General features: G+C 56.2%; 2 protein-coding genes across 8 annotated transcripts; one reads left to right on the top strand and one right to left on the bottom strand.

The window, feature by feature from the left end:
- DTYMK (deoxythymidylate kinase) lies at positions 1 to 6884 on the top strand. Of its 4 annotated transcripts, XR_012779400.1 has the most exons (6): positions 1 to 180; positions 1066 to 1174; positions 1934 to 2024; positions 2783 to 3025; positions 3281 to 3469; positions 5589 to 6871. XR_012779400.1 is itself a non-coding variant. In XM_075530345.1 (5 exons), exons 1-5 carry the CDS (start codon positions 51 to 53, stop codon positions 5595 to 5597), a joined length of 582 nt encoding a protein of 193 aa, XP_075386460.1. In that variant the 5' UTR covers positions 1 to 50; the 3' UTR covers positions 5598 to 6884. The 4 variants fall into 4 exon arrangements, 3 of the variants coding, with proteins under 3 accessions (XP_075386460.1, XP_075386457.1, XP_075386459.1); XM_075530345.1 differs by lacking the exon at positions 3281 to 3469 and having other exon boundaries at positions 5589 to 6884; XM_075530342.1 differs by lacking the exon at positions 5589 to 6871 and having other exon boundaries at positions 3281 to 4060.
- ATG4B (autophagy related 4B cysteine peptidase) lies at positions 5230 to 19640 on the bottom strand. Of its 4 annotated transcripts, none has more exons than XM_075530340.1 (13): positions 19484 to 19640; positions 16259 to 16360; positions 15625 to 15696; positions 15235 to 15333; positions 14988 to 15089; positions 14564 to 14636; positions 14026 to 14105; positions 13673 to 13848; positions 13309 to 13387; positions 13081 to 13226; positions 12820 to 12876; positions 12643 to 12736; positions 5230 to 5364 (listed from the first exon to the last, which is right to left on the bottom strand). In XM_075530340.1, exons 1-13 carry the CDS (start codon positions 19491 to 19493, stop codon positions 5297 to 5299), a joined length of 1158 nt encoding a protein of 385 aa, XP_075386455.1. In that variant the 5' UTR covers positions 19494 to 19640; the 3' UTR covers positions 5230 to 5296. The 4 variants fall into 4 exon arrangements, with proteins under 4 accessions (XP_075386455.1, XP_075386456.1, XP_075386453.1 ...); XM_075530341.1 differs by lacking the exon at positions 5230 to 5364 and adding an exon at positions 11267 to 12063; XM_075530338.1 differs by lacking the exon at positions 5230 to 5364 and adding an exon at positions 11267 to 12421.
- Between the last annotated feature and the right edge of the window lie 428 nt (positions 19641 to 20068).

The following is a 20068-nucleotide window of genomic DNA, read 5'->3' on the forward strand; positions in this document are numbered from 1 at the left end:
TGACGTACTAACCGCGCGCGGATCGCGCGCGACGGAGGCGGGAAACTACGATGGCGGGTTGGCGCGGAGCGCTGATCGTTCTGGAAGGTGTAGACCGCGCTGGCAAAAGCACGCAGAGCCGCAAGCTGGTGGCCGCCCTGTGCGCTGCCGGCCACAGGGCCGAGCTGCTCCGTTTCCCGGGTGGGTGCCGCCCCCGGGCCCTCGCTCTCCCGCCAATGGCGGCGGGGAAGAGCCATCTGCGCCCGGCAGGCCCGTGACTGCCCTTGGGGGTCGCTGGGCGGACGGGGCGGGTCGTGCTGCGGGCCAGGCGCGTGTGGGGACCCCGTCCTGCCAGACGCTGGCGGCCCCCACTTCCCCGGCTCCTACTGCGAGGTTGAGCTGCGCAAGCGCGCTGTAATGCTGCTGCTTGCTCTCCAAGCGGCGGGGACCTGGGGCCCAGCTTAAGGCTCGGAACATTTATCTGCAGCCACTTGGGACACAGGAGTCAGGGCACCAGCATTCCTAATAATTAATTTGCCTGGGCAAGGGGACTAAATTTATGCCCCGTGGCATAAATCATGTTGATGCCCTGCTGCTTTGATTCTTCTGTGTGACTTAATGGGGATGTAATTTGGCGTAGAGACTCGTGCAAACCTTTGTGAACCATCTCCTGAGGGCACTGATGAGTGATCCCAGATTGGGGCGGGGGGTGCCTCACACTTTATACAATCCCTGTCTCTCCCCGTTTATGGACAGGTCTCTGATCTCTGAGGGGTTTTATGGCGTAGCTTTAAAGTAGTGGCCTTGAACACGATTATTAAAATGTAATCAGTGTTCACATGCCAAGGGGTGTGGAAAATGGAGACTTGTGGATTCTGGTTGTGTGGCCAGTTCATCCACGAATCTTAGGGGTTTTACTTTCTTACCAGGAGCCCCCTGTATCTGAAGCGTCACCTGCCCAGTGTTTCTGAAAGCCGTTCTTGTGTGATCCCCAAGTCCAGGAGATGTTGAACCCAAATAGTCCTGTGACATAGATGGAAAGTTTCATCTCCCTTTGACTCGTGTGTGTTTCCCATTTCTTGTTAGAAAGATCAACAGAAATTGGCAAGCTCCTGAGCTCGTACTTGGAGAAGAAAAGCGAGGTGGAGGACCACTCGGTGCACCTGCTCTTCTCTGCGAACCGCTGGGAGCAAGTGTAAAGCCTCCTGCCCCCACCACCCTCATTGTCCCCAGTGCTCTAGTGTAAACAAATACACCCTTGGATCCCTCGCAGCCCCCCGCCCCTGTACTCAGTGGGCAACCCTGGGATTTATGGAATCTGCAGAGTAGGTCTGAGTTACGCTTTTTTTGCAGAAGCGTTGCTTCTTGCTAATATCACCCCTCACTGTGTGTCCCAAGATCTAGGTGACCTTGGGGCAAGTGTCAGGCGAGTGTCACCCAATTCCTTGGTGGCTCTGGGCTCAGAGCCTCCCAGCACTGTTTCCCAGCTGGGTTTACCCTGTTGCAGCTTCACCCTCACCCTTCAGTCCCATCTTTTGTGCTCCCCCCGCCCCCTTTCACCTCGTCTTCCTGCCCTTTGCGGAGTCAGTGTAGGACCTCTGTCTCCCGTGCCCCCTCCCCCACCAGCTGGGGCTTTGCCTTCTTTGCCTGCCATGGTCTCCTGTCTGCCGGTCAAGGCAGGAACCTCACCCCTTGGCCTCCTGCTGCTCCTGTCTCCCTTCTGCCCTTCATGAGTGAGTGCCCCATACCCCCGCTCAGTGCCTTGTGCATGCTTTGCATCACCAGGGTATGGGCCTGTTGAGGGGGCCTTGCCAAGAGTGCCAAGCAGCGGGATGAGAGAGCCACAGCAGAGACCACCCGTGCCCACTGCAGAACTCTGACCCCGCAGCCTGTCAGCCAGCCATGTTTGGATGTAGGATGGGGCGGGCCAGCTTGACACAAGCTCACTTTGCAGGCCTTTAATCAAAGACAAGTTGGACCAGGGTATCACCCTCATCGTAGACCGGTACGCCTTCTCTGGGGTGGCCTTTACAGCAGCCAAAGAGGTGAGTGGGGTGGAGAGCCCTCTCCCTGTAGCCCTGGGGAGCTCAAGCACTCCTGCTGTGATCCCTGTGTGCCAGACTGACTGCCAGTCTCTATACTGCTGCCCCAGGCAGGGATTAGCACCCCTCTTTCCTGCCACTGCTCCTAAGTTTTGCTGTCCTACCTGTCCTGCGCTGTGGTGGGACCAGGCATGGCTGTCCCTTCATCAGAGAACTCTGAGCATCAGACCTCAGCCTCAGGGTATCTTGCCAGGAAGTGGGCCCAGGGTGAGTGCTCCCACCCTTCTCTCCTTCGACTACATATCCTTTACACCCCATTTGCCTGCTCCTTCCATGGTCTGTGCTGCCATCCCATCTGTGTCACCGAAGTGGGAGGAGCTGGGCCCGGGCTTCACTGAAGTACAGTGATGCTAGATTCTCCCACCTTGTCCTGTGGCTGGAACCCTTCCAGGGTCACCCCACACCACACGACAAAGGCCAGCACCCAGAGAAGCTGTGGGAGCAGGGTATCCGTTTGACTGGAGCCATGGCCTCAGTGCTGAGGTGTGGTAGGTAAGCTGGGCCAGGCTTCATCTTCATTTCCTGGTCAGAACTGGAGCCAGCCGGCAGGATCAGGAACTTACATTTTCAGGTTTCCATGAAAACACTAAAGAACAGTTTCCTCTTATGAAGAAGCCCACCACTCCCCCACACCATGCTGACTCCACGCTGTGACTAACATCAAGCCCCCTTGGCTTCTGACATTGTCTCCGCCCACACAGCTCCCCTACCTCGCCTCCTTCCATAACCGCTGGCTCCACCCACAGAGCTTCTCCCTGGATTGGTGCAAGCAGCCGGACGTGGGCCTCCCCAGGCCGGACCTGGTGCTGTTTCTGCAGCTGCAACTGGCTGAGGCCATGCAGCGTGGTGGCTTTGGCCAGGAGCGATACGAGGACAGGGCCTTCCAGGAGCGAGCACTGGGCTGCTTCCAGCAGCTCATGCAGGACCCAAGCCTGGTCTGGAAGGTGAGGCCCCCTGCACTCCATGTCTAGACTGCCCCTGTCCTGTGGGAACCACACCCTAGGGTGCCTTTGAGCTGTGCCCCACCCACTAGGAGCCCCTTCTCCAGCCCCACCCATTCTAGGAGCATGGTTGGGACAGTGTAGAATCACCACCTGGGAAATGGCCACCCCCTGCTGAGTACATGGCTGCTGGGTGGCTTCCCGGGACATTCCTTGGGAGGTCTATGCCAGCACTACCAGCCCGCCTTCCCGGAGCAGACTGTCGACGCCTCCCGGAGCATTGAGGATGTGCACGAGGAGATCCGCGCCCTGACCGAGGAGGCCATCTGTGCCGCTGCGCACCAGCCGCTGGGGGGGCTCTGGGTGTAGGTGCCTGGGCTGTGGGGCAGAGGGATGTGGAGGACGGGCACCTGCACACTGGCTCCCAGCCCCCCATTGCTCATGATGGTAAGAAACAAGTGTTAGAAGTCTCCTTAGATACCTGGTCACTGTCATACCCAACACTGTTTTCCTAAGGCCCCACAGCTTGAGTGCCAGGGCCTTGCCGCTGCTGCTTCATTGTGAATTGTCGGGGCAAACCCTCCTGCGTGGGTCCTGAAGACTTGGCTGCAGGCAGAGGGGAGTCAGTGTCCTGGCAGCAGACCCATTCACTGGGCCTGTGGAGTCAGACCTGCTGGCCCTTCTGGAAGTGGACCAGGAGGGGTCTGGGCCAACCAGACAGATATTGGCAGGCACCTTGAGCAGCACCTGGGCACTAGGGGTGAGTGGGTGACCTGGGAGCCTCAGGCCACACCCTGTGGGGGTGCCACTTGGGTCAGCATCACCTATCTTGGGACCAGGTGACTGCCTGGGGCGTGACCCTGGAAGCTGCCCCTCTCTGCTGGCACTCACAGGGTGCCCACATGGGCCTGGGCATTGCTGTAGGGTGATGTGCAGCTGCACCTGTGCCCACAATAAAGTCTGATCTGGTCTGAGTGTGTCATGCTTCCACTCCTGTACCTGGGCTGCCACCTCTGGGCGGGAAGGCTTGTAGAAGGATGCTGTGGGTAGGGGCCAGCAGGGACTTGTGGGGGCAGGTGGGTGTGGTAGCAGTCTGTTCCGGAGCTGCACAGGGAAAAAGCCCAAGGGCTGGGGGCCTGTGAAGTGTGTGGGGTTGGATGTGGCCCTAATGGGGGGTGAGGGGCTGCAGGCAGAGGGGAGTCAGTGTCCTGGCAGCAGACCCATTCACTGGGCCTGTGGAGTCAGACCTGCTGGTCCTTCTGGAAGTGGACCAGGAAGTGTGGACAGGGGCCCAGGGCAAACTGGCCTGAAGCCACACTCACTGAACCCTGCCCAGCCCACTCCTACAGGGTTTCTCCCTGCAGGTCTGGGAGTGGCCCACCTGTGGCCAGGGCTGTACTGTGGTCCTCACAATAAGTAGTTGCAGCCTGTACTGTGGTCCTCACAATAAGTAGTTGCAGCCTGACTTCAGACACTGGGCATGGGGGAACACGGCCTGCGTGGATCTTGCTTTAGCCTGGTGGCACAGAGGTTAGAAGGGTTACCCTCCCTGAGTCAGCCCACTCCGGGGGCAGGGGGGTTCGAAAACCAAGGTGCCCTCAAGGCAAAGGCAGTGATTTAAGCCCCCAGCCCCACCTTGAAAGAAAGCCAAGGTGGCCACTATGGCAGACGGCCATGCAAGTCCTGAGGGTCAAACACTTGAGTGGGTTTGTGCAATGGTTGTTTCCTGTCCTCTTTCAATTTGGCACCCAGAGGTTAGAGGTTCACCGATTCAGCTTACACGGAAGCCACCGGTAACCCCCCAACCAAGCAGCGTGTGCCGCCTGGCATGCAGAGGACACCACCCAACTCAAAGCCTCATAGTAATTGAGTAAGAGAGACAGCCCTGACGGAGCAAATTGTTCAGTGCCTCCTGGGGACCCGCGTACAACCACAAAATACACTGCCCAGGTGTGCTGCACCCGCACAATCGGAAAGTCCTCAAGGGTAGGTCCCTTCTGACCGCAGCTGAAGAATGAAATAACATCTCACCCTTTCTTAGAGCGTTCTGGCTGGACTTCACACAGGACAGGTTGGTTGGTTCTGGCAGCTGATGGCACTTTTTGTCAGCAACACCAGTCTAAATGCACCAACTCTCCTTCCTTACCGTCCTCTTCATAACCATGAGGTCAGTGAGGACATTGCCTGGGGCAGGCACTCCTTACTCCTTGTTTTAGGCTAGGTTATTTTATAGAACTTTTGTAGATGGAGAGAGGTCTGTATCAGGAAAGTGGCTCAAAGAGTCCTATAAGTGGAGAAGTTCCAAGGCTGGAGGCGCTGACGAGTCCATGGTTGGCAGAAAGCTGTAGAGACAAATGAGTCCAAGGTCAGGTGGCAGGCTGAGGATGACTCCCAGGATAGGCAAGGTAGCAGACTGGGCTCAAGTCCAAAGAGCTGGAGGTTAGGGGATGAATGAGACCCAGTGAAAAGCAAGCAGAAAGCTCCCTAGGTTGACTGGGTCAGGGGTAATCTGAATAGAAGTGTTGCAGCTTGCCCTAATTTCACAATGATTGGTTGTTCCTTGCAGGTCCCATAAAGGAGCACATCGAGCCGCATGAAGAGCTGACTTCTAGGAAGCAGAGAGCAGCACTGGGAGTGGAGGAAGGCTTATTAACAACTTGCACTCCGCAGATGGCACAACCTTGCTTGGTCAAAGTGAGGAGGACTTGAAGCACTTGCTGGTGAAGGTCAACCTTCAGTATGGATTACAACTCAATGTAAAGACCAAAATCCTCACAACTGGACCAGTGGGTAATTGATACATGGAGAAAAGTTTAATATTTTGTCATGCTTGGATCTACAATTAGTGCTTGTGGAAGCCGCAGTCAAGAGATCAAAAACCATCTTGCTGCACACGACCTTTTGTGTTGAAAGCAAGGATGTTTCTCTGAGGACTAAGGTGCACTTGACCTAAGCCATGGTAATTTCCATTGCCGATTATGCATGTGAAAGTTGGACACTGAATAAGGAAGACCAAAGAATCGATGCATCTATATTGTGGTGCTGGAGGAGAGTTTAAAGTACCATGGACTGCTAAAAGGACAGACTGATCTTTCTTGGAAGAAATATGCCAGAGTGTTCCAGAAGCAAGCAAGAGTGGCAAGACTTTGTCTTCTGTACTTTGGACATGATGTCCCTGGAGTACATCACACTTGGCAAAGTTGGGGGCAGCGGAAAAGAGGTAGGCCCTCAATGAGATGGACTGACACCGTGGCTGCATCAATGGGCTCAGGCACAGGAACAATTGTGAGGATGGGGCAGAACCAACCAGACAGTTTCTGTTGTGCACAGTGTCACTATGGGTCCGAATGGCACCCAACAACAATGGCACAACAACAACATCAAAGGGTATTACTAGGTCCTAATGGCCAAACCACCAAGAATCTTGGCCCAGCCAAGTTGACACAAAGCCTAACATCACAGTCCTGAAAATGACATCTTTGCTTATGAACACTCAAGAGAGCTAGCTCACTGCCAGTGGTGGTGACAAGCACGACCGCTTGTCCGTCAGTCTGCCTTACTGTGGGATTAAGTTATTGGTAGTAGATTTGCCCAATGCGATTTGATTTCTTAGCTGCTATTTCTGTGGGCATTATTTATGGATCCAAGTAAAATGAAATCCTTGGCAACATCAATCTTTTGTCTGGTTATCATGTGTATCGATTCAGTTGGGAGGACTTTAATTTCTTAAATTGCAATCTGTATTGAAGATGGTCTTTGAGCCTCATCAGTAAAGACTTCCAGGCCTGTTTAGAGCAAACAAGTTTCTGTCATTTGCATAACACAGGTTGTTAATAAGCCTGCCTCCAATCCTGATGCCACATCCTTAATATATTCTGGTTTCTCAGATTACTTGCTCAGCATACAGATGAATAAGCATGGTGGAAAGATATACCAACATTCCCCTTCTTTAAGCCACGCAGCAGCTCCATGTTTTCCTCTCATGGTTGCATCCTGATCTGTGTCGAAGTTCCACTTAAGCACAATGAGGTGTTCTGGAATCCACATTCTTTGCGATGTTATCCGTGGCTTGTTATGATCCACACAAACACCTTTGCACAGTCAATAAAACACAAGCATCTTCTTGCTATTTCTGCTTTCAGCCAAGCTCCCTCTGATGTTGGCAATGATAATACCCTTCAGAGTCCATCTTGGGTTTCAGACAAGTCCTTGTCAACATGCTGCTGCAATTACTGTTGACTGCTCCTTAAACGGACTTGCCTGTTTGATCACGTCCACATTCTGGGAGCCCTGGTGGCTTAGTGGTTACTCAAGTTAGGCTGCTACCTGCAAGGTTAGCAGTTTGAAACACCAGCAGCTCTATGGGAAAAAGATGAGATTTTCTACTCGTGCAAAGAGTTAAAAGTCTTTGAACCTGATAGGGACACTTCTATCCTGTCCTATTTATTACAGAGTCACTGAGAATTGATTTGATGGCCTGAGTTGGGAGTTTTTGGTTTGGGTCACCTTTGGAATGGGCACAAATATGGATCTCTTCCAGTCAGTTGGCCAGGTAAAGTGATCTTTCCATTTTCTTGGCAGATGAGTGCATGCTTCCAGCACTGCCTGTTTGTTGAAATGCTTGCAGTTGGTGTTGCATCTGTTCCTAGAGCCTTTTTTGCAAATGCTTTCAGTGCAGCTTGGCCTTACTCAACACCATTGGTTCTTGATCATATGCTACCTCTTGAAATGGTTCACCACCAAACCATTCTTTGTGGTACCGTGAGTCTTCCATCTTCTTTGATGCTTCCTGCAGCCATTCACTATTTTGCCCATAGAATCCTTCAATATTGCAACTTGTGGCTCAATTTTTTCCTTCATTTCTTTGTTTGACACATATAGACTGTGTTCTTCCTTTTGGGCTTCCTAACTCCAGGTCTTTGTACATGTCACTATAGTGCTTTTCTCTTAAGCTGCCCTGAGATTTCCGGTTCAGCTCCTTTTTTCCCTACTTTATTCTCTGTTCAAGAGCAACGCCAGTCCTTTCTGATGTCCATTTTGCTCTTCACTTTCTCCTTTCTAACGACTGTTTGCTTTCTTCAAGTATGATGCTTTTGATGTCACCCCACAACTACTCTAGTTTGGGATCGTTGGTAGTCAATGCATCAAATACGTTCTTGGGATGTTCTCTCTCTAGAGTTAGGCGGGGTGGCTCAGGGCTGGGCAGCATTTTGTTCTGCTGTGGGTAGGAAACGATGCCATGGCACCTGACAACCTATTCAGTTACATTTGGCTCTTATATATTTGTTTTGTCCTCAGCTTTAACCAGGACTCATGTATAAGCAATTGATGGTCTGTTCCACTGTTCATCCCTAGCCTTGTTTGGGCTGATGATTCTCTCTTCCCACAGATGTAGTCAATCTGACTCCTGTGTTTGCCATCGGGTGAGGTCCACATGTATAGTAACCATTATATGTTGTTTGAAAAAGTTTTGCAATGAAGAAATTTGGGGGATCCAGCCCCACAATTGTATGAGTCCTAGAGGCAGCATGTACAGTTAAAGAAAATAAGGCAGAAAAAAAAAAAAAAGAAAATAAGGCAGGCAGACAAGCCAGGTATAGGGGCTCATGTTGGGGCAGAAGCCAGAAAGCAGGTTTACGTAACAGCAAACCTCCAGCAGGCACACACATAAGAGAAAACAGGCAGCGTCTTAGCCTTGGAGGTCTCCTGAGCGCACCCTATGGTAAGTATCAAAGTCCACTGCTCCTTGACACAATAATCTGATTGTTTTTAAAGACAGGTCTTCTTCAGTCTCAGAGGGTAACCAGGTGCTTGTAGGAGACATCTTTATAGTAGACACCTTTTTCATGGAGGACTACAGTGGGGACGTCTTTCCGTCTGGAGAATATTTGACCTCTCTCTCCCAGAAAGGTGGAGATCCTCCTCTAACATGACAGTAAGCCTCCCAAGTCCTGTAGTGTCGAGAGTAGAGATTAGGCCAAATACACTCCCTTCCAGGTAGCTCCTCAGTTTCACAAAGAAAGGGTTGGTGTTGCAAACTCCTATCCGGCAGTTTTCAGTTTCCCTTCTATCACCAACATTGTATTTTCCAACCACTGATGTGATCTCAGTTTCCAATTCTTGCATTCTAGTCACCAGTGATTACCAGTGCATCTGGATCACATGTTTGGCCAATTCCAGGCTGGAGACTTGGTAGAATTCAATTTCCTCACCACTGGCTTGGTTGGTTGGAGCCTAAACTTGCGTGATAGTATTAACTGGTCTTCCTTGTAGTCAGAGAGATATATCTTATCACAGATCACATTATACTTCAAGAGCTTGAAATGTTCCTTTTTTGAAAAAAAATTAATGTATTGAAAAAGTTTATATTTAGCATTAGCCAGCTGGACTAAGTTTAGATGATTCTGATTTTGTTGGCAACATCTAAAGTGCCATAGTCAGAAGCCAGTCGAACATATGTTTTCTCCTGATCAAGGTGTTGACCTTGACTACATCAGTGTCAAACAGTTTCTTCACAGTCTGATCTGGTGCTTGTTGGTCTTGACACCCACAAAGAACAGTGTGTTATCTGCGTCTTCAGTGTGGCAGACTCCGTGGTCAGGGGGAACGTGATGATGGCGTAGTGGTACAACTTGTTTCTCCTGGGGGGGATGCTCTTCACAGGGTACTTGGGCTGCCATTTTAGTCTCAGGCCAATCTTTTGTGTGTGGGGGGCTCTGGAAGCCTTTCAGCACAGCTTTCTTGGCCTTGAAAGCCTTTGCTTTGGCTTCCACTTTGGGAGGGGCAGGGGCTTCCTTCTCTGCCTTCAGCGCCATCCTCGTAGAAATCGCAGTGTTCTTTTTGACAACAAAAGTGACATCGTTCCTCTTAACCTGTCATTCCTAGCACAATAAGCCACCACGGTCCAATTCCAAACGGCCAATACCAGTCCATTTTAGCTCACTTGTGCCAAGGATCTTGATCTTCATATATTGTGTTTCAGTTCTGGTGAGTTTCCATTTTCGCAGATTCATACCTCGTACACCCCATGTCCTGATCGTTATTGTATTATGTACAGCTGTCTGTGCTCATGTTGACCTGGGTCCCATTGGCAAATCAAAGTCCCCAAAGCTGTACTCCATTCATGTCATCAAGGTCAACCATACTTCTCCATTCATGCCACCATGGTCAACCCTACCACTCCATTCATGCCATCAAGGTCAACCCTACCACTCCATTCATGCCATCAAGGTCAACCATACTTCTCCATCCATGCCATCAAGGTCAACCCTACCACTCCATTCATGCCATCAAGGTCAACCATACTTTGAGGCCGTCTTCTAAGTGCCTTCCAACCGGAGGGGTCGGCCCACATCTGGTGCTCGGGCAGTGTTCTGCTGCCGACAGTAAGGTTTTCAGGGGTGAACCATCTATTTATTCCTTCTTGCCAGTTGGTCTTTTGGAGACGCTGCTGGAACCTGTCTACCACGGGTGACCCCAATAACATTTGAAATGCTGATGGCACAGCTCCCAGCATCACTCATGAAGAGGCCACCGGAAGTGGGGTACACGGACAGAGGAGTAGGAGCCAGAGTATTAGTAGATGGTTCAGACACTAGCGTGTTTTGGGGGTTTTTTTTAGCCTTGGTACATCGGTGCGTGTAAGCTGAACCCACAGAAAACACATTGGTTGTTAGATGAAACAGGGATATTTTCATAAGAACTAATTTCTACTACAACGGTACATTTTCCCATGCCCCTCTGTAATCGCCCTGCCCTCCCAAGGGTACAAGTGTGCGCAGTGGGAGTGGACCCTCCAGGGTTCACTTGTTCCAGTGGCCACAGAAGCCACTTTGGAGAGGTTTCTATCAGGCACTCAGCCAACAGTTTCCAGCCACGACAGTCAGTTTCTGTGTCCACAGGCACCCAGAGGACATGAGGGTGGTAACATGCCCCAAGTAGTCTAGCATGCCACATGTCCTGCAACCTGGTCACCCCGAGAGTACAGGCTGTCGCTCCCTCCCAGTGTTCCAACACCAGATCGCCCTGAGGCTGGGTACAAGGTCTGTCCAGCCAGTGAGGTGGACAGTGGCCAGCCACCAGCCAAGGGCTGTCCTGATCCATGCACACTGGGCACACATACACACATACACACGCCTGCTCACGCACGGCAGTCGCCCAGCTGTCCCATGAAAGGCCCAGCTTGATGTGCTGTGCACTCCCATCCTTCCTGTCCGGGGACAATGACAACACAGAGACAGGGGCTACTCAAACAGGTTGTTATTTGCCACTTAAACTGCACACTACGCTACTCAGAACGGACACCTTCCTCCTCAGGAAGCCTTTGCAGAGAGCCAGCCCCACACGACCTGCCCCCTGCCCATGCCTCTCTCTGGACACAGAAATGCTAAGCAGGGAGGGAATGGAAGTGGCCCCGCACACACCGTGGCCATGTTGTCAGTGGCCAGGATGAGGAAAAGGGACAGGGGTGTCACCTGCCACCATGGGTGGGGTGGCCCACCAAGTTCTCTCACAGCGAGGCTTCCTGCAGGATAAGAGGGGTGGGCTGTAACGGGACTCCTCTGTGAGGGGGTACCCACCTCCCCAGCTCAGGGGACCAGTTCAGGGCCTGTTGGAGGGTGCTGGGGCTGAGGGTCAGTGGCAAGGCTGGCAGCGCATAGAGGTGGAGGCTGGGTGGCGCTCCCATCTCTCAGTCGGCTGACCTGCCTACCTCTCACCCTACAGCTGGGCCACTTTCAGCTTTGGCCCTAGACCAACAGGACCTTCAGCGACCAGGAGGAAGGTGCCAAGCATACTGGTCGCACGGGAGCCAACATCCTGCTGGGGTCCCCCAACCCAGAGACGAGACTCACATCATTTCAGCTTTGCTGTTGTGTCCCCCCATCTTCTCCCCAAGGCGCATGGTCCTGCTGAGGTAGCCCTTGGTGACAGCGCCAGGGCAGCTTCAAGCAGTGGGGATGCTATGCCCCTGGCCTTGCCGTCTCAGGTCCCGGGCGCTGTGCACTTGGGTCCCGTCAACACGACTCCGTGTCTCTGAGAAGCTGCACACGGGACTTTAATTCCAGAAGAAGAACCACAGGGCAAGGCGCCAGCAAAAAGCGGAGAAAGCTGGTGGGTGAACGCAGGGCTGGCAGTGTTGGGAAGAAGCTTCCGGAAGCATGGAGACCTGCTCTGTCCCTGCTGAGCTCCCTCTCGGCCACCCCCAGGGGGCTTTGGCTGAGCAGCCCTGACTCCGAGGGCAGGCCCGGTTGCAGTCCCTGCCAGGCAGGCAGACTGGGATGGATGAGCTATGGGTGCCAGACACCAAGGGCCAGCAGAGTCTGCCTTAAAGGGACAATATTTCAAAGTCTTCGTCTTCTGAGTCAAAGAGCCTTTCCAGCGGCTCCACGTCAGAAGAATCTATAAGGGGGAGGGAGGGGACACCAGCTCAGCAGCAGCTCTGCCAGACCCTGCAGGACAGGGATTGGCAGGGGTGAGTCTGACCCGCATGCAGCCCTGCACCCCAGGGAATGTTGGGAGGGACAAGCAGGAGCTGCCGGGCTGGGCGGAGTCAAGACATAGCGGGGCAGCTGGCAGCACTGGCACAGCCAGAGAACTCGGCCTAGGATCCGCTCACTCACCCAGGGAGAGGTTTAGGACGTCCGGGCAGGCCAGGTGGGAGGGCTGCTGCTCCACCAACTCGAACATGGGCAGGGCGCCCGGGAGCAGCGACAGCTGCGGGAGGAGGCAGTGGTGACCACAGCTCCAGGTAACCCCAAGGAGGATAGTGCCCCCATGTACGGACAGTCCCCCCTCACCTTTTTGACTTGCTGGCACCAATCATCAAAGTCTTCCTCCGTCTTGCAGAAAAAGCCCTGGAAGGAAAATGGCCCCATGGTTGGAAGCAGGGTCAGTCTCCTTCCTGTGTGACCCTGTGCTCTCCCCGACCCCAGGCCACCCAGCAATGCCAGGCCCCCTCCCCACAGGCGGCCAAGATGGCTTGGCTCTGGTCAGTCACACGAAGGCTCGCTGGTTGTGGGGCATGTGTCCCGGAGCGGCTCCAGGAGCAGTGAGCCTACCACGGCAATGGACGGGTCGAGCTCAGCAATGCCCATGCGGCAGGGTGGGTGTGGGCAGTGAAAACTCTCATCGGGGATGCTGTAGGTGCCCGTGAGCTCCACGGCTGGTTGTGTTGTGTGTGGGTCCAGGTAGATCAGTTCCTCCCCTGCAGGGGTCAAGGGTCAGGGTCAGGAAGCTGAGCCCACCCCACATGGGCTGCAGGGAAGGGGCCGGGGAGTGGCGCTCACCCACGTAGCCAATGAAGTAGTGCGCACTGTTGGGCTTGCCACCAATCACACCCAGAGACTGGGACATCCGGAAGCAGTGCTGCAAGGAAAAGGGTGCTGAGGGCTGGGCTCTCCGGGGGCAGGAGGACCCCCAGCTTCGGGGCAACCTTGGGGGCAAACGGGGTGGGGATGATGGACAGAACCACTTCAATTTCAGTTGCAAACAAGCTAAGCTCAGAGATGACTGGTATTCTGCAGGGGAGGGTCAGTCTGGGACAGAGACCTCGGCCTCAGCGGGAGCCACAGACAACAAGATGAGCACCTCACCCCAACCCCCACCAGCACTGGGGCCAAAGCGGGGAGAGACTGGGGTGGTGGTGCCCACCTTGAGCGTGCCCACATAGGCCTCGTTGATGTCGCTGAGTCCCAGGCGGAGGGGGATGAGCAGCACCAGGGGCCTCCAGGGGGCCGCTGGGACCGGGAACCCATTGCAGTGGCTACTGGGAGGCTCAGGAGCAGCCATGGCCCCTGTGCTCAGGGGCCCACTCCGACACAGCCGCCCTGGGGGAAAGGCACCTGTGGTGGGTCTGAGAAGGGCTGCCCCGCGGAGGGGAGCCCACCACTGCACCTGGCCAATCCCATCTCCAAGGTGAGACGAGGCAAACACGGCAGAGCGTGAGCCGGAAGCATTCCTAGCCACCTGAGGCCCATATCCTCTCCCGGGCAGGGACCACTTACGGATCTCCTCCATGACCACAGTGTTGTCCATTGCTATGTGGACAGCCAGGGAGCTCCAGGTGTCGAACACAGCCAGCTTCCTGTGTGGAACCACATCGAGCAGGGTCATCATGGGCCACGGCTGTAGGGTGGGGGGAGGGCAGTTCCAGAGGCAGTGTGTGTGGGCACTGGGGGAGCAGGCTGCCTGACCATGGTCAGCCCTCAACTGCGAAGCCATGGAGAAGAGGGCACAGCAGAGCGCAAGTCAGCCCAGAGCCTCAGAGTCAAATCCAGAGAGGCCCAGGATGGTGGCAGGACAGGGAGGGAGGGAGCAGAGGGCCGGACACCATTACAGTCATAGAACTAGGGGCAACGCAGTGTGCAGTACCCCAGGGAGTGCAAGGGCATGTGGAGAAGCTCAGTGGGTAGCGCCGGACTGACCAAGCCTGACTTCCCTCATAGCCGAGGGACCTGCCCATAGACAGGACAGACTCCAGAGAGGCAGGACAGGATTCCCGCAGCCCTGCCTCCAGCATGTCTGGAGCAACTGGGCACCTACTTGAGGACCTGGGCGACGGTGTTGGGGCCATACCACTGGCCAATAGACTTGCCCTCGCCGACTCCCATTTGCGCTGCAGAGAGAGAGGGGCAGGCAGGTCAGAGCCTCTTTTGCAGTAGGGGGCAAAGGAGAGAGAAGTGCCCAGGTGTGGGGTCACTTCGGGATGGGGGAGGGAGGGGCTGCGTCTACTCCCTCCCTGGTGGTACAGTGGGTGACTCACTAGGCTGCTAACCACAAGGCCGGCAGTTGAAAACCACTGGGTGCTCCACAGGAGAAAGATGAGGCTTTCTACTCTTATAAAGAGTCACGGTCTGGGGGATCCACAGGGGGAGCTTGACCAGTCTCCCCAGGGTGGCTGTCAGTAAGCAACCCCCTAAGGGCCGCAGATTGGGGTTTCGTGGTGGCAGGTGAGCAGGGCCCGCACCTATCTGGTGGATGGAATAGTAGCTGTCCTTCCTGTCGATGAAGGCATGGAGGACGTTGAAGTAGCTGTCAGGCTGCCTCCGGCGCCGGGCCCACCTCCAGTCTGCAGGACAGGCGACGTTATCATGCTCAGACTTTCTCTGGGCACCAGGTACCCACAGGCCACCCTTCACTACACTGGCGTTGGCCAGCAGCAGGCTCAGCAAAGCTGGGGCTCTGCACCCTCCCTTCACTTGCCCCACGCTCACCTCGGCCCAGGTGCCGGCACAGCAGGGCCTGGGCAAAGATCATCTGGCCACAGCGAAGCATGCAGCCCCAGCCTGTGTCCGACGTGGGGCCGGTCCCTCCTGCGTGGGAACAAGGGACAATCATCGTCAGCCACCCAACAGCAGCCAGGACGCCCAAAGGGATGAGAGTCATAGCTGGCAAATTGCTGTTGGCACCACAGGCACCTGCCACGCCATGGCCCTGACCGACCCGGGACTCACAGCAGGGACCACTGGCATGCCACTGTGCTGCCCCAACAGAGGGACCAATTTCAGCTGCCACCTGCATGCAGAAGGCTCAGGGGTGTCAAGGGGTAAAGGGGCCCCCTAGCCAGCTGCTGCCCAGCTCCTGCCTGAGCTGTGGGCCCTTACCGATGGCCGGGAAGTTCTTCCTGTAGGTAAACCACAGTCTCGAGGCCACGTCGGACAAGAGCTCATCCTTCTCTGCAGGGTTTTAAAATGAAACACAGTACGTGTGTGCATGCGCGCACACACACATGCAGTTATTTTGGTGAGAGTAGTTCCTGAACTGAGAGCTAGCTCCTGTCCAACCCCACGGACACACTGGCTGCTCTGATCTGCGAGGTTTTCAGGAGCTCATTTCCAAAAAGGGCTCTGCTGGTACAGTGGTTTGTAGCTACAAGGTTGGTGGTTCAAACCCACCAGCTGCTCCTTGGGAGCAGAAAGAGGAGGCTCTCTACTCCCGTCAAGAGTCATAGTCTCGGAACAGCCCTGTCCTCCAGGTTCGTCTGGAGTCAACGTGGACTTGATGCCGATCTGTACGGTCTTCACAGATGTCTTCCTCATCTTAAACACGTCTACCACCACAGCAACACGCAAGTCTTCCCAACACATGGGGTGGCCATGCATGCAGTGCACTGCCTGGGTCACTCTGCCTGAAGTAGACCCCTCACCACAGCTCTGGGGCCCTGTGGAAGAAGCCCTGCCCCAGGTGGTGGCCCATCCCTGCAGGGCAGTGGTGGTCATCTCATGGCAGAGCCAGTACCTGTGAAAACGCTGTACTTTTTTCCCAGGATCCACACAGGCTCTGAGGTCTCAGGGAAGTCTTCAAACTCGGCGAATCTGAGTGTGTCGTAGGTCAGAGTCGCTGTGGAACACAGACCGACAGCGACATGAGTCCCAGGAAGCAGGACTTCTGCAGGTGCCCCTGCCCCAGAGCTAGCCTGGAACCCAGGGAGTGAACAGAAACCCCACAATAGCTCTTGTTGTTTCAGGTTTAACCTTCAGTTCCCAAAGGGCAGAGAAAACCACACTGTGCGCTGACGGCTGTTGAGCTGAAACAGTGGTTTCAGCCACCCGGGGAGCCCCTGCCTTGACCTGCACGGCCCACCAGTGCTGACGAGGTGACACAATGGGCAGCCTACTTCAGTGCAACCCCACCTTCCTGTGGGACTTCCCCCACTGTGGGACCACTGGGGCCAGGAAGACCAGTGGCCCCTTCTGGTTTACATCACTGGAGGATGGGAGAGGCCATTCGCCACAACAGCCATGCAGTGGCCAGGCCATCAGGGTGTAGGCTTCTGCCCCCCCTTACCCATGGTGCCAACTTCACAGCTGCTGCCAGAAAGAATCAGTTTCTGGATGCCCCTGCTGGCTTTATGTCTGACAACAGCGCCCCCATGTGGTAAAAACTACAGGTCAGCCGACATGCTAGACCCAGCAGCACTGTCCGCTGACTGCCCCAGAAAGCCCCGCCCATGCCTCAGAAACCCCACTGAGGCCTCCTGAGTGGGAACTGCTGTGGGAAGGCATACGGGTAAGGTGAAGGGTTGGGGGGGCGGGGCACTCCCCAAGCGGCCCGCCTTCCACCTGAAACCTGCGGATCCAGAGGGCCCTGCTGTTCTGGCCCTGCCAGTCATTCATGTGTGGGTGGCAGTGAGAGCAGGTGTGCTTCTAGCAGAGTGGTGCCAGGCTGCAGGCCATCCACAACCTGTCTTCCACTGCTGGAGGCCCCACCATGGGTGAGCAACAAGAGATGCTGGAGGATGCTGACCATGCCCAGCATGTGAGCTTGTCAGTTTCAAGGCAGGGGCGGTGGCCTTCAGTTATTAGTCTTTTACAGGCAAGGACGCCGAGGAGGACGCGTCCCAGGGGCGCAGCCGTCTGTGTAGTGGCACCCGGCAGTCATGGCCTCCCTGGGTGGGATGGGCCTCCCCACCTCCCCTTCCCCCTCCCCCACTCACTCTTCCTATGGCAAAGCCCTCCTCCCCACCCTTTGTGGTCTTGGGTGTTCCAGGCTCTGGATCCGGAGGCGGGGGAGAGAGGGGCACGCCAGCCCCACTACCCACTGACCCCTGACCCTCCCAGGCCTTACTGTCCATGAAGGACAGGGAGACTTTTCCCATCCTCTGAGCTCCTGCAGGGGCAGAGCTCCTGTTCTTTGGCTGGCCATGTGGCACCGTCAGCCATTGACTTCTGCAATGGGGGCAGCACAAGGTTCTGCAAAGCAGGGTGAGGCCCAGTACGCACGCGGAGGCCCTCTGCTTCCCCTATTATTTCAAGCCTCAGTACTTCCGAGAGATCAAAGCACCAGCTCCCATAGACGCTGCTCTTCCTCCATGGATGACCTCGACACACAATTGTACTTTTCCTGGTAACTACGGACCACCTGGTTCGCAGAGTCTAATAGGGATGCTCACACCTGCTCAACCAGCATGGGGTGGGATGGGGGTTCCCCGCAGGTTCCCTCCTCACCTATGAGACCACGGGGTCCCACTGCACTGGGCTCCAGAAACCAGATCAATGGCCTGTGGTGTGCTCTCACTGTCTCTACAGAGCCTTGCATCTACCTGCCCACGGCACCTCAAAGTCCTTCCCCCGGCATCCCTGTTTATCTGTCCCAGCTCAGGCATACCTCTATGCCATCGTACTCCTCCTCCAGCCGCCCTCCCAGACAGCCCTTGGCGTCCACTCTGCTCCTGCTGCCCTGCTCCACTCCCAGACTCATCCTGTCAGGCATCACCACGGGCCTGACAGTTCAGGCCAAGCCCTGAACTTACCACCATACCAAGGGCCTCAGAGAGCCCAGGCCTCCCGCCTCCCACACCCCCTCTGGTCCAGGCCCAAAGTGGCCATCATGAAGCCCTTTCTGCCCCTCAGCCAGAAGGAAGGGTTGGTCGCTTTTATCTGTCCTGCCACCTCCCCGCCCCAAGGTCTAGAACTTCATCCAGCACACGCAGACATCCAGCACATTGGATCTCAGTGCATCGATAATGGGGAGAAGCGGGATTCCCCCCCGAGAGGCGGTGGTTGTGTTGTCAGGGGTGTGCACTTGGGTCTGACTAACAGCGACCCCACGGACAATAGAAACACGGCTGCCAGGCCTGCTCCAGGTAGGCGGAGCCACCAGGCTCCGAGAGATGGGCAGCGTTGTATCAAGAGAAAAAAACACCGCAGCTCACCAGAGCCATCTGCACCTCCATGAGGAGCGACCGCTGTCGGCCCGTGAACACAGCACTCTATCTATCCTGCATGCAGTGGACCTCACACCAGAGTACTGCTGCACACCAATCCCTGCCGTCTCAGTAACGAACAGTAAAGACCACAAGCAGCCAGCCAAGTAGAGGAACCCTCGCTGATGCCCCCCGCCTGCCAAAGCACAACAGTTTCTGAAGCATCCGATGCTTCGGGTTCCCGCCCCTCAACCGGCGTCCCACGGGAGAGACGCGAGCATCCCCAAGCCCGGTTCTCGGAGAATTTACATGCAGTCATCAAGGGTAGAAAAACGCAAAAGTGACCTCCCCCAAAGAGAGCAGTGGGATTGGGGATGCCCTCTTCCTTGGCCGAGCACTGGTCACAGGAACGGGCGTTAGAAGTGCTCGGCGGGGACACCAGGGCCTCCCTGAAGCTTTCGGGGCCTCCGGGCCGGGAAGGGACGCCGGGCGGAGGAAGCACCGGGAACAAACGATCGCCTCGTTCCCCTCCGTGCATCCGAACCCCTAAGTCCGGGGTCCGGCCGGCGCTGACCCGCCCCGGGGCCCGGAGGAGTGACCGCGTTCCCACTACCCGCGCCCAAGGGCTGCGGCCTGACAGGCGAGCCGCGCCGGGCACCGTACCGCTCCCCCGTAGCCGCCGAGTCAGCAGGCACTCCCCGCGGGCGTGTCCCCCGGCGGGAGCGCGGGCCCGGGCGGGGGCCTCACGGCGGAGGCCACGGGGCACAACGGGCGACCGCTACCCACCCATAGGGACCCGGCGTTGAGCGACTCCTCACCTGCGTCCATCTTCCCTCAGCGGCCGCCGACTGACCCGCGGCGGCGTCGCTCCGACGAGTCCACAGCGCGACGCGGCGACGGGGCGCCGCCGGGGCCAATCCGGAGGCGGCGTCGCGAGGACCGGGCAGGGAGCGGAAGCACGCGCCGGGCGCCGCCATTTTGACGTACGGCGCAAGCCGTCGCGCAGCAGCGCTGGCTCCGGCCCGGCTGCGGGGGACACATCACGGGCGACCCCCGCCTAAGGGCGACCGAGCCGCCTCTCCGCTCTCTGACGGTGCGCTGCGAGGTGTGCACAAGGCCTCAGTCGTCCCGGGGTCCCCAGCTTGGACCCCTAGAGGCCGTTGAGCCTGAGAAGCGCGCCCCGCACGCGCCGCGCAGCGCAGGGAGCCGGCCGGTAGGACAGCGGCGTTCCGGCCAGCGCGGCCATCTTGCTGTACGGATGGGCTCCGGGGCGCCCATGTCGCTTTACGGAACCGCCCTGATCCAGGGGCGGCCCTCTCGCCCGCCCCCGGCCGTCCCCACATGCGCCCCGGCGCCCTTGCGCCCCGCGACTTCTCCGCGGGCGCCGTGGGGCTGCAGACCCG

The sequence above is a fragment of the Tenrec ecaudatus genome, chromosome 13, assembly GCF_050624435.1.
Source record: "Tenrec ecaudatus isolate mTenEca1 chromosome 13, mTenEca1.hap1, whole genome shotgun sequence".
In the NCBI taxonomy this organism is placed as follows: Eukaryota; Metazoa; Chordata; class Mammalia; order Afrosoricida; family Tenrecidae; genus Tenrec; species Tenrec ecaudatus.